This window comes from Numida meleagris, chromosome 1, assembly GCF_002078875.1.
Source record: "Numida meleagris isolate 19003 breed g44 Domestic line chromosome 1, NumMel1.0, whole genome shotgun sequence".
Classification (NCBI taxonomy): Eukaryota; Metazoa; Chordata; class Aves; order Galliformes; family Numididae; genus Numida; species Numida meleagris.
In genome coordinates this window covers 164105339-164119799 of record NC_034409.1, presented here as the reverse complement: position 1 = coordinate 164119799, position 14461 = coordinate 164105339, and the positions used below count along the sequence as shown (strand labels likewise).

Below are 14461 nucleotides of genomic sequence, written 5' to 3'. Positions count from 1 at the left end.
GCGTGCAAATTTTTTTTTTTTTTTAATTTTTATTTTTTTATTTAACACGCTCTCCCTCCCAGCACTGGCTTACACAAAGCTTACAGGGGTATCTTCAGGGTGGCCAGCAATTAATTTGGTCAACTTTTGCCAAAGGTTATTGGAAGGGAAGAGGTGCTGAAAAAAGAAGGCACTCACCTTATTTCCAAAAGAAACGAGGCTTGTGCAATCAGGCATGAAAAAAAATTTGGGTAGTGCTGCTGGACACCAGCAGATCTAAGAGAATAAAATATTAGAGGACTAATCTTCTAACGTATTGTAAACTGCAAAACATTAGGAATGAAAATGGTTTTCGTTTTTACCTATAGCTAGTAGTCAAGAGTCAGACCACAAAGAATACCAAGATAACTTGGTGTGCCAGTAACCCAAGCCTCTGAAAGGTGGAAGAGTTTCAGTATCTCTCAAGAAGAAGCCTCTCATGCTTTTCAACACATGAGATAATAGAGAAGCTTGGGATCAATGACCACACAAATAATTGAATTTAGTATAGATATAAATGGATTCCCAGAGTAAAGCAGCGCTGGAGGCTTCAGATGTCAGGCATGAATATTTAAACAGGTTTTTTTTAAAGACGGAATGAGAAGAAGTAGAACAGAACATGTCTGGGGAAAACTAAGTCTTAATACCTACTACATCATCTTTTCAAACAATATATTGTTAGCATGGGATAAGTAAAAAACAGATGGTCAAATGCATGAGAAGTGCACGAGAGAGCCAAGTAAATATGAACTCAAATCATGTAACAATTTCAGAGAGAGAACTAGCATCAAACCAAAGTACATTTTTACTTAGAAGACTAAGTACATTTTTACTTAGAAGAAATTAAGAACAGGTTTTTACAGAACTGGGGGAAAAGTATAAGTATTCCAATACAAAAGCCAACCTTCAACTGATTTAGATGAGATGGATAATTAAGGTACTCCTCTTATTTTTAAAAATACTGGGTGGAAAAAAAAGATAAAATAGATATTAACTAGTAGCTAAGAAGAAAGTGGAAGTAAACTTCTTAACAGATAAATAAGTATCACAACGTCTACATTTAAATCAATCCAGGCCATAAATGTCTATGAAACTGAGGGCAAAGGAGAAGCCACTCCAGTCTACCATTAAGAGTCATTGGTAAGAATTGACGAAAGATCAATTGGCACCAGAAAAGTGAATAAATGTAGTAATAGTTTGTAATAAGTTACGCAGACAGGTGACAAAGTCCAAATCTGGAAATTACCTTCAAGTTAACATCAACCCCTTGGAAATAAGAACCATACTTAGAAGCACTAAAACCATGCTTAGAAAACACTTAGAAAAACACAAAATGATGAGCTACAACCATTAATATCGATGATCTTACACAAATAACTCATGCTAATCAACCTTTTAAAATAGCTATAATATTAACTTAAGAAAGAATAAATATATTGTAAAGGGAAAGGAGCCTTTCTTTTCCTTTTCCTGATCAAATATATCTTTATTTGCATGTAGAGGCAATATGACTGGTTATTAGTTAAGCACACAATACTTCCATCTGCCCATATCAGACATGGAAAATACCACACTTGCCTTAAAATTGTCCAAATGACTTATGCACAGTGGAAAACCTTTACCAGAGAAGCTGGATGTAACTGTCCTACTTTTAATGTCTATGAAATGGGTTTGTACAGTTCCTTGATAATTGCACCATTAGCTAACTAAAGGCATTGCTAATACTAATGCACATAATCATCCACAGACTTTCTGTATTATAACAGCACTGATAAAAGACATGTATTTGCAGTATGCTGACATGCATCCAAAAACGAAGTCTTGAATGCAGTAATAACAGTTACTCCTTTCTGGATAGTTAGCTATTTTGTAATTACGTATTTCATTTGTAAGCAAGAAAGTGACACCAAAACTTGCCTCACATTTCATATACATCATAAGAAATGTCATAATTATGCTTTCTTTTCTGCTGTATTTTAACAAGCAGACTTGCCGCAGCTTTTTCAGAGTACTTGCAGCAGGAAATACATAAGCTGCTCCAGGTTTATTACAAATACTTGTTTGCAAAAGATCATTTCTCCAGATCAACTTAATTCTGAAGTTTTAGTCACACCTCATTTTTGTTTCTACTGGATTTAATCTGTTTAACCATAAATTGCAAAGACATTTACATCCCTACCCCCTCATTGCATGGCAGAATTTTTAAAGCAATAAATCTCTCCTCAGTGCAGAACAAAGCGTTAATAATTTTTATAGACATGAGGCAGAAAGTACCATTACGACTTTCTTTTTTCTGAGGAATGCTGATTCTGCACACCAATAAGACTATTTTGTTACACATCTGCATTTTTTAAGTGCAAATCAAAGAAATCCTATCTTTCCTTACAAACCATCCACCCAAGCAAGCACATTCCAAACTGGTAGCTGCAGCAGAAGGAAATATTTTATTGAAATGAGTTAGAAAAAGGCACCTGGAGCATGAAGAGAGCGAGCCGTATCATTAGTAGCCACTCTCCCCAAGAGAAAGCCATTCTAGTGAATAGATTTCTCCCTTCAGGCTTTTTCCTTACTCATTATTTTCAGAATCATTACTTGTCTTAAGCTGTCGGTAATTTATATACATACACAGCATTATAAATGGAGGGAAGAAAGCATTCATTTTACCTTCGCAGGACAGGCCATGAGAAGTGACTCCAGAGAGGCTCTCTCTGCACACGTTACAGAAGGTGGGTCGGGCATGGGAGCAGGCGTACCAGTTATGCATCCCTGAGAAATGTTCCACATTAAACTGTGCCGTCTAGTAAAGGAGAAGTTAAGACAAATTTGCAAGTACAGAACACAGCTACGGTGACTGAAATTACCTACTGTTCCACATTACAGGGGACACTGCAATGTTAGCGACAAGTATTTTCACAAGGATACTTAGCTTGCTCTACCTCCAAACTTCTAAACAAAAGTATCACCAGAATCCTGTAGCATGCTCTTAAGCATTAAGCTCTGAAGCTTTATCCTGACATTACGCAGACTTTTCACACTAAGGGTGAGCTACTCTAGCTCTGTGTCCTGTTGCTTGATCTGTTCAGCTGGAGCAGGTTGCACCAGTAGGGCGCTCAACTTACCTCATAGTGTTCCCGGGACTGTACAGACTTCAGAGAGCTTATCCAGTCCTCCATTTCTTTTCTGTTCTCAGCACACAGTATCAGCCTCCTAAACGGAGTGATTATCTGAAAAAGATTTGCATTCTGGTGATTCCAGACGGTAAAACCCATGATGGAACAGAGTATTTAATGCAACATTTTCCATGAGATGATGCAAAAGGAAGACATGCCCTAGACCACAAGATATTCAGCACTTAAAAGTAATATTTTCTTTTCTACATTACTAACAATGAAAGAGTTTGTTTTTCCTTCTGCAGTTCCTAAGATTCTGATCAGGCTTCAGTATAGGTTTTTACAATGTCTAAAGATCATGCCTCCTTCTCAGCTCGTTGTGCACTGACGCTTAAGTACTCAAACAGAAGGCACTGAAACCACTAGAAGAACTGTTCTGGAAATCAGTAATTGACTGAGATTGCAATCCTGGTTCGTAACAGAGTTACAGAAACTGCAAGGTCCACTGAAATTACAAGACACCAAATAAATAAATACATACTTAAAAACCAAAAGCCCAGAAGTCTTAACAACAACAAAAGCTTTCATTACACTTCCCTATGTTGTATATTGACAATAAACTTACATAGTTTTACACATATGAACACTTAAACCAGAACTTTATATATAAAAATTTGGTCTAGGAACACATACAGATCTTTATAGAGAGAAACAGAGAACAAATGCAAGCATCTGAAATCAAATCCTACGATCCTACTGGAGCAGTCGAATGAATTCCTGGAGCAAGCTGATGCTGAGAAGATTTCAGTGGTCTGGCTTTAGATACTAGAATTCTGAAAATGCTCTATCTAGGAGCTTTATTCAGAGCAGAAGCTGTTTCTCCCTTTCCTCACCAGTAGGAAAATAATTAAAATAACAGTAAGGCATCAGAAACTATCATCAGCTAACTCCCACTGAAATTATTTTGAGCAATGCACAAAAATAGATGAAGCAGTTACTTTCACAGCAAAGAATTTAAAACAAAATAGGTACATTAAATTAGAGGGAAGTTATTTGTAGTTGGCATTTTTTTGTTGTACAAAGTCTGAAAAAATTAAATGTAATCTCTATCACTCACACCTAAATCCATTGCATAGCATGCACGACCCACACTTGCAAATTACTTAAATAAAACAAAGAAAGGACCACCAAAAAATGCCATCTCTGTGTATTGCTTTAAATGCTACAGGCTATGGATAATAACATTTGCACAAAACTAGTAAGCACTCACCTACATCTGCATTTACTTACCCAGTCTCTGCTGTAAATAGTCTCTAGCCTCGATTTGTCCTACCCACTTCTTCATTAAACTGAGCTGCACTTAAAGTATCTCAGAGGCAATGTAACTGAAGTGCAGCGAGCTGCAAGTCACATGGAAGAGAGGCAAAACCCTTTGGGTTTGCTTTCTCTTCCTCTTTTTTTTTTTTTTTTAAACGTATATACTTCAAACAGAAGGGAATAGTTTCTCTGTTTTCTATTTCCTTCAATCTTGCTTAAGCCTTTTAATAAGGTTTATTAGTAGCTATCTGTGACTCTTCCTAAAGAACAGTTAATGCAAAGAGCAATGCTTCTTTCATTAGTTTGGAGCCAAACAGACGCTTTATTACTTCAAAATGTTTTTCTAGGCCAGGTCATCAAATGAAGCCCAGAAAAGCCATTAAATCATAATATAACCCTGGCTCCAACAACAATCAGCATTCTTCAGGAATTTCCAGGTTTCAGCAGACTCAGAAATCTTATTTGCGCAAATTCAGCCACCAGATTATTTCTTATTATCTAGCATGACATTATATACAGATTAAGTAAGGACAAAGCCCACCCAAAATGCTGCACTTCAAATCTGTGCTCATTCCTAGTTCAACCCTGTAACCAGATGTTGTAGAATGCCATTAAGCATCAACAGCTGCACTTATTGCTGAAGACTACTGAAAATCTTGATATTTGCAAGTAACATTTACTTATATTGTTCATGTCTTTAACAGTATCCCCTACGCATCCCCTCACACTCCCCTCCCAAAATCAAGACCTCAGTTCAGTTTCTCATGTGGAATTACCTACTGCCAGCTGAGATGGCCTTTAGTAATCCAGAGCACCAGCACAGGGCAGGTAAATACGATAGAGGACAAAAGCACCTGCAGAAGTGACTATAAAGGAGTCTGGTGGGACACCAAAAGGCATTTCGAAAGGTCCTACACACAAATGTTCTGGCAACCAAATTATGGCACCAAACATCACTAACTAATGCATACAAACAGCAGAAATCCCCACATCCCATGTTCTTATTAATTATCCATTCAGAGTACCTCAAGAGCCCAAGAGTTAAATTATATACTGATGGTCACATGAATGATCAGTGCTATAAAAATAAAGTTGGAAGGTACATATATGTAAATATAGCATGATGATTAATCTACATGTTCTCTTTACATGTTTCCAGCAACAAACTTCAAGAAAGAATATGATATATGAAAGAAGACAAAATGCTAAAATATTGGCAAGATTGGGTGTCAGAGAGAGAGAGAGAAGCCACAACGTACTCTCATTATTTATTAGGTACAAATGTTGCTCTGAAAGTAATGTCTCTTACTTATTTCCATGGAAACGACAACAAAGAGCACAAGAACACTATTTGATAAAGCAAATTCTCAGCTACAAAACACCGTTTTTCATCACAGTCACCACCATGAGCTATGCATTTTGACCAGCCAGGAACATGAGCTTGCATGCTGTGCTCTTAACAATCTTTACCAGTAGAGGTGACAGACACACTGTGGCTGGTGCCACTACTGAAATGCACCACCCACCACCTCACTGTGCTCACATCCACTGTTTGGTCTCCGTAAGTGTTCAGCTAGTATCAGTGAATGTCACTGCGTACCATTTTTTTCACGTGAAGGAATTTAGAAACACACCTTTGCTTGATACACACTTCCATGTCAGACACCGTTGTGTCAGACTTCCCCTCTGCTGCCATCTGCCGCATGGCGACAGAATGGAACAGCATACTGGTGGGAAGGTTCAGTCACTACTGCCGTACCACCAACATCCACCTCTGCCATCATGGCCAATAACAAAATAGGAGGCATTACTTTCAGAGCAGCTCTCATAATATAAGAACTCAAGGAACCAAGGAAATGATTATCAAACAAAAAGTGGTGGTTTTTTGTTTGTTTTGTTTTGCTTTTAATGTAACTCATCATTAAGACTTGAAAAGTATTTCCAAAGCCTGCTTAGGAGATCAGAAGTATAAATGTCTAAAAAGGTACTTGAAAATTTCATCAAGAATAGATCTGATGTGTACTGTATCTCCAATCCTTCAACTTAAGAAGTCCAAAAAGTCCAAAAATTAGTAAATATTATGAAGTTATGCAAGAGGAAGAATCACTGTACATGTCCTGCTTCTTAAACTCCTTTCATGAGCAACTGCTACTGCTGTTCTATTTCTCTGATTCAGTACGGTTTTATGAGCTTTACACTGACTCAGTATCTTGCTTGTCCTAAACTCAGAATGATTTCCTAGATCATCTTATTTGCATTTATACAAAAGGCATGCTTTCTTATAAATGCTCATAGAATACTATGATAAATTAACCTCAGTAGGATGTTTAGAGTGCATTTATTTCACAGAATTAAAGACTGTTAAACCTGCATGGAGACATAATCAAAATAAACATGGTTTTAATTGTCTTCAAAGCTAATTTATGACCATGTAAACTTGGTAATCTCATTTTATTGCACGTAGCCATATTCTTACTCCTGCTGTCTGTATCTTTTCTTCTATTGAATATACCATTTTTTCTTGATTAATGTTCACTGCCCCAAATATTATTATTTATAGATCATTCATATTTTATTATATATACCCAGAGAAAAGAAGAAATTGTATAATACAATGGCAAAGGAAGTTCCACAGAAACCACTGGAAGATCACTGAAGGAACAAAATAATAAAAAAATTCTTAAATCTTGGGGGAAGTCAAGTGCCAATGGTTCACACGCTGACAAAGCAGCAGACAAATCAAGAAGAATGAAGAAAGACAGTCAGAAAGCTTTAAAATAAGCAGATTTAATTTAGAAGATGAAGTTGCTTTGAAAATTTTCACCCTTGTCAGGTAGCCAGGAAGAAGTCACTGCTGGTTTGGGGAGAGAAAATTACCAAAGCCAGATACTTCGGTATATTGGAAAGTAATGAAATTGAGGTAGTGGGAATAAAAAACACTTTTAATGCAGAAGGTATGGAGAAAGAGAGAGGACGTACAGTCTGAAAAGGCAAAGGGAAACAATACAAATCCTAAAACATCAGAGGGAATAAAGAATGTCTGTATAGAAAGAAAAATGGCCCCTTGTTGTGACAACATTATTGTTCTGTTAAGAAAAATAAGGGGCTTTTTCACTGGGAATAAAGGACAGATGAAGAGGACATTTTTCAGTCTGTAACCGTATAGGACTTGCCACAAATTTGGATTTTTACACATATTCAAACTAGGATAATTTAGCTTCTAAAAAAAGTATGCATACCCATACACATGCACACACATTTAGAAATTATTTTGATGAAAATGACGAAATGAAGTTTTGCACCACTACTGCAATTTTTATTTCCAAGAGCACTTATTAGGAAAAAGCTTAACACTCAAGATAAAATTACCATTAAATTCACTGCAGATTTGAAAGAACCTTTTGCTCTCAAGAGGGTTAACTTTACCAACATCACTCTATATGACTTCAACCCAATGGGTTTATATTTGGGGAACGACTGTTTACATGGGTGGATAGTGATAGGACAAGGAGGAATGGTTTTAAACAAAGACAGACAAGATTTAGGTTAGATGTTAGGAGGAAGTTTTTCATGCAAAGGCTGGTGACACACTGGAACAGGTTGCCCAAGGAGGTTGTAGATGCCCCATTCACGAGTTAAGATATAATCTCTCTTCCAAACAATCACTCTACATCTTACCATCAAGTCAATGAAAGATAAGTCAAATATAAATTAACGCAAGGGTATTTTAAGTAAGTATTCTTAGAATAAGGACTACAGTACTCATTGATAGGTACATCAATTAATACTTATATTGAGCACTGTCTAGAATGCTTACATGTTTTCAAAAAGAAAACTAGAGTGCTATATTACAAAATCACTGCTGTCAACAGTACAGTAAGATGGCAGCTCCTTTGTAGGTCTTCTGGAATACACCTCTTCTGCTTCCCTTCTCATTTTATCTATATTTTTAAAAAACAAATCCTTATGTTTTATTTGTGCGTGTGTGAATGTCCCTGAAATCATAAATTCACCTTTAAAAATTGCATTAATTATTTGGGAAAACTGGTATTTCACAAGTGCTGAACAATATTGCAGTCTGCTATCAGAAACTAAGCCAAAACACCAATTCAAAGAAAACACACACATTACATTTGCTACTCAAGAAAATAATGGTCCACATCTCGGCAGCAATTGCAAAGTACCCTACTTCCTGCAACATGATATTTGCATTAAAGCACCTTGTGCTGCTCTGAACTATTATCAGGCATTAGACTAATAGCACTTTGTATAACAGGTCTTGAATTGGCTTAGTAATGTACAAACATCACTTAGAACAAGAAATAGGTAGGGGAATAGTCTTCCTCTTCTTTGAACAGATATATTAAAAATATTTTTCTGGAACTAATGAAGAGAAGGCAACTTAACAAGAGAGTACACCCACACCTTTCCACTTAGGGACAGCACATAATGTCTGGGGCATGAACATAAGACAATGAATGCTTTGCAACTTCTCTGTCCTACAAGATGCTGGGGAGTGAGTTCTGGGGAATACCACTGTGGCAGGACAGTGGTTCTTCCCTGTTCTCTGCCTGCCCCTCCATTTCCCTGTCCTCATGGAAATGAGGACCCCATCACATTCACATGGGCCTTCTAGGATGAATGAATGCATCTCTGTCATAGGTGCCGGGGTAGGCTGCTGGGGTCACTGATGCACATGAATCAACCAGAACTTGTCTGCAAACATCACAATGATAACAGTTGGGCAGATTTCTGCAGTGCTTCAATCCCTCTGGGTTATGAACACTAAATAAATGATACAGCGTTACACTACCAGATATGTAGTTGGTACTTTACAGTGAATTGTCAGTATTATTTTATGAGACGAGCTAAGCCAGGCAAACAGAAGGAGCTAAGGATTTAAAAGCAAGGAGAGTAATGAATGGCTATTATATTTGCTTGAGTACAATACAGAATTTGCAATCAGATCAATTATCTGTCTACTCCACTAAAAAAGTTGCTTCCCTCTTTTTGTTGGCCTTCTCCTATTTCATTGTTCCCAATCTCACAAGTAATGAAAAAATGCGTGGTTTTGGCCCCCACAGTAAGAAATCTTAGGAGGGAAAAGAAAAGGCCCCATACAGCATCTCCCACACTGCAACCAAAAGGCTGGACAAACGTGGATACCTCACACATGCAGGTACACGGTCTGCACCAGCTTCATTTTGCAGAAGAATCTAGCCCAAGTAATTTAGGTAGCTTTGCTTGACCACATACCCAGCAAAAATGGATAGGAGCACTTCCCAGAAAACATCCAGGAATATGAAGGACAAGCAGCTGGCAAAGAGTGGTCAATATGCATTCACCAAGAGGAAGTCATGCTCAATCAACCTGATAACCTTCTACGATGAAGTGACTGGCTGGGTGGGTGAAGGGAGAGAAGTGGGTACTTCTCCAACCTGACTTCAGTAAGGCTTTCCACACTTATCCCATAAGATCCTCATATGGAAGGTGGTGAAGTTATGGTTGTGAGCATGGGCTGGATAAGCACACAGTGAGGTGGACAGTAAACAGCATGAATGGCTGTGTCTGTGACACAGAGTTTAGCTGGAGGCCAATAATGAGCAGGGCACCACAGGGGGTCAGTACTGGGTGCAGTCTTGTTTAATATCTTAATTAATGACCTAGATGATGAAGCATAGTGTACCCTCAGCATGTTTGCAGATGACAGAAAACTGAGGTAGTGGCCAATGCACCAGAAGGCTGACATCCAGAGGGACCTCGACAAGCCAAAGAAATAAACAGATGGGAACCACACAGACTAGCAGTGCAAAGACCTGCATCTGAAGAGAAATAACCTCTGGCATCAGTATGTGTTGGGGACTGCCCAGCTGGAAAACAGCTTTGCAGAAAAGAACCATGATTCAGCAACATGCCCTTAGTTTTTCATTTTCAACCTCATGTATGCAACATCAATCAACTGCAAAAAGAAAATGTTATTCCTTCAGACATATAACATTATAACAAGACAGTTACAAGACCCAGTATAGGAAAGATTCATGAATTCGGACTGAAGAGTTAGAAATTTGTATTAAATCAATGCTTAAATATAATAAAAGCAATCAACCAGTTTTGTAAATGTAGACTGGGAAGTCCAATGTTGACTGTATAGCCCAAGGTCTGCACATTTCTTTTAAGTTTGTATGTAAAGTTTTTTGTTGTATATCACTGAGCATGCTATGCTCTTAGTGCCTGCTTCACAAGCTTATTACACGATAGGAGATGGGATGGCTTCAGTGCTTACAGGAAAACACTGAGTTATGTATTCAATGGCATTAGGTGCAAAGTTACATAAAATAGAAGAGCAGCTATTTTCTTCTGTAATAACATATTCCTGTTTAAACGTAATCCAGCTGCTTGAAGCTAGGGATGTTTGTTCAGGAGAAGCAGGAAATTTATTCATAGCTTACAACAGCACTGTTTATAAAATTGTTTTGTATACAGGAACTGCACCGAAGGATACTTTTTAAGGTTTCTTCAGGTGTTTTATTTTGCTTTTAAAGCAAAAAGAGAATGATAGAAAAGTGAAGTGCAAAACTGCAGGAAGAATGAAAGCTGGCAGTCCTCTTTTCATTCATAGAGGAGTGCTTGCTCTCCAGATACACCCAGTGTTTAACTGGTGTCACACTGTGGGTTCAGAGAAGGAAATAAAAGATATCTTCAATTTATTTGGTCTTTTTGTTGTGTTTCAAAAATAATAATAAAAGAAACAACTCTTAGAAAACTAAAGGTAGAAAAAGAAACTTGCAGTTGACCTATTTAAGAAAAAATTCTGTGTAAATTCCAAATTGTGAAAAACAAGCTCCAGGTAAATGCAACCAGAACCAAAATATACAACACAGACCACAGTGTTCACATTTTAATGACCCCATTTTTTCTCTTCTGAAAATTGTTCAGCTTTATTGTAATAGCTCAATCCCAAGTGATTTATCTGTAGATTTTAGCCTCATAGCTGAAATGCTTTATTGCTTTTTCATAATGAAACATAAAGCTTCAATGTCTCCAGACACTCTAGGGAAAGGGAGACAGTGCATCATTCAGAAATAAGGAGCTTAAAACTTGAAAGTCACACCCAAAGCTTCCCAAAGAGCTCTCAGCTTCATTACCTGTTCTTGTCACTGTCAGAGGGTGGGAGAAAATGAGCAAATGCTAAATGGAGGAAAAAATCTAAGTGCATCACAGCTGCACACTAATTGCTTTTGTCTCTCCATTTTTTTTTCTGCAGCATAATTAATTTGCTATATCAGTATTTGTTTTGTTTCTAAGCTGCCTGAATATAGAAAAAAATGGACTAGAAAATTGAACAAAATGGAATAAAAAGCACGTTCCCTCTGTTTCTGTGGTTTGAATATTGCTTAGGCTGGGAGCGTCAAAAAGCCTTCTGTCATTTAGAGGCTAATCAGCATCTTTTATCTTTTAGCTCACAACTGGGGAAAAGCTGAATGCATCCAGTTAGCTGTCCATTCAAGGCTGAGTCACAATGGGGAGGCCAGCACAGGAACCTGAACTGTTTCCAGCCATATTGCCCATCCCTCAGATATCAAGGGGATCTGAGATATTTAAGGATGTTACTCCAGGACTTCCGTCTACCTTGCTCCAGACTGCAAATAGGGCATGGAGAATGTCTGGATGTGCCATCCATATGTCTTGAAACTGTGCCGTGCACTTCCCCTTCTGATAACACCAAGCGCAATATTTAAAATGCAATGTTTCTGGGAGGGGGATTCAGCTTAAACAAAAGCACTTCAAGTAAAAGACACCTACAAATGCGTTTGAGCTCCCATCACCATTGTGTGCTGTTAAGACATGCTGTAACTGAACTGGAACTCAAAGGAAACATAAGTGTGCCCAAACCCAGGAAATTATTGCACAACTACTACTATATATTTTAAATTATTATGCAATTGACGTGGGAGGAGACAACGAAGATGAAGCTAGGCTCTTTTCAATAGTGCCCAGCGTTACGAAAAGCAGTGGCACAGGCTGCCCAGAGGCCATGGGGTCTCCTCCTTGGGCATCTCCCAGCACCTCCTGGACGTGGCCCTGGGCATCCCTGCTGGGGAAGCAGCTGGAGCAGGTAGACCCAGAGGTCCTGCCAGCCTCAGCTGTGCTGGGATTCTGAGTTGAGGTACACCAATAGCAGAGATTCAGGCAGTCTAGGGAGTATTCATGCAAGACTGCATTCAGTAAGGTTAGCGTGTAAACTATTTGAAATCTGTGGTTTATGTAAGTTTATCAAGAAACAGAAACATGTTTCAAACACAGATCCACTCTTTCCAAACCTATTTTTCACAAAGAACTAAAATTGCAGACAGATGTGCTCCAGAGTATTCCTACAGAGAGAAGTTCAAAGTTTAATCATCTAGCTAAGAACAACGCAGTGATACAAAACTGTTTCATTTCTTCGTATCTTAAAAGCACAGAGAGCAGCTACCCTAAATCTCATTACTATGGAAACTCTCCAGACAGATTCAGAAAAGGAAGCAAACAGACAATGACAGCAACTGAGGGAAGTCAACTAGAAGGACAACAACATGTCCCATCACTGGAAGTGTTCGATGTTGGATGCAACTTTAATCAATCTGATCTATGGCAGGGGAGCTGGACTGGATAATCTTTAAAGGTTGCTTCCAATACAAACTACTTTGTGATTCTATAACAACGTGGCTACAAAGCAACTGCACCTTCTGCGGGGGCTGTAGAGCACAGAGGGAACCTCAAGAAAATTTCTTCCCTAGCAGTAGCTGAAACGAGGAGAAAGCACCTAAAAGCCTGGGAGAAGCCAGAGCCTCCGAGTCAGTCAGACCATCTGATCCCAGCAGTCTCCCAAAACAGGAGTAGTGAGTTTTCACTAAACTACAGAAAGTAAAAAAGGAAGAGAGAAGCAGCAGAAAGAGCAGAAAAGGTCAACATACCCCTTAGGTCAGTGGTCAGAAGAAAAAGCCTAAAAAAATTACTGAGGTAGAATACTGTCTGAAAGAGGCTTGAGGCTATGATCAAAGAAACAGTCTAATGTTCATTGAGACTGAGCTGCAGCAAATTGAATTTTGTAAGCAACAGGGACACCGTCAGAGACGTAACTCCATTGTCATTCATAAGCACTTCTGCACTTTATAAATATATATAGCTTCCAACCCAAACCATTCTATGATTCTATGACCCTGAACTTTGGGCTAATCACTTGCAACAATTTCCAATAACAAAATCAAACTGGTGTTACATTATCCAAATAGGAAGAAAATTGATGAAAGACTGATGAAAGATTCAACGTGAGCCAGCAATGTGTGCTTGCAGCCCAGAAGGCCGTTTGTATCCTGGGCTACATCAAGAGCAGTGTGACCAGCAGGTCGAGGGAGGCGATTCTGCCCCTCTATACCCTGCTCTCGTGAGACCCCACCTGGAGTACTGCATCCAGTTCTGGGGCCACCAATACAAGAAGGACATGGAGCTGTCGGACTGAGTCCAGAGGAGGGCCACAAAGATGATCAAAGGGCTGAAGAGCACCTCCCCTACAAGGACAGAATGAGAGAGATGGGGATCTTCAGCCTGGAGAAGAGAAGGCTCGGAGGATATCTTATAGCGGCCTTCCAGTACCTGAAGGGGGCCTACAGGAAAGATGGGGAGGGACTTTTTATAAGGGCATGCAGAGACAGAATGAGAAGAAATGGTTTTAAACTGGAAGAGGGTAGATTTTTACTAGATATTAGGAAGAAATCCTTTATTGTGCAGGTAATGAGACACTGGAACAGGCTGCCCAGCGAGGTTGTGGATGCCCCCTCCCTGGAAGCATTCAAGGCCAGGCTGGATGGGGCTTTGAGCAACCTGGTCTAGTGGGAGTTGTCCTTGACTATAGCAGGGGGTTGGAACTAGATGATCTTAAAGGTCCCTTCCAACCTAAACCATTCTATGATTCGATGAAAAGTAACAATAGGAGGATAATTATGCCCAGCTTGGAGACTCCCTCTGTTTAGCTCTGA

General features: G+C 38.8%; 1 protein-coding gene across 5 annotated transcripts in view; it reads right to left on the bottom strand.

The window, feature by feature from the left end:
• The window catches only part of DGKH (diacylglycerol kinase eta), a 167604-nt gene that overhangs the window by 59072 nt on the left and 94071 nt on the right, over positions 1 to 14461 (bottom strand). For 3 of the 5 annotated variants that reach the window (XM_021375075.1, XM_021375093.1, XM_021375084.1), the window contains exons 5-6: positions 3138 to 3242; positions 2683 to 2815 (exon numbers count right to left, since the gene is read on the bottom strand). In XM_021375075.1, the coding sequence (XP_021230750.1) occupies positions 2683 to 2815; positions 3138 to 3242 (238 nt within the window). Of the gene's footprint in view, positions 1 to 2682; positions 2816 to 3137; positions 3243 to 14461 lie in introns of those variants that run through there. The other 2 variants (XM_021375100.1, XM_021375104.1) reach the window with 2 other exon arrangements.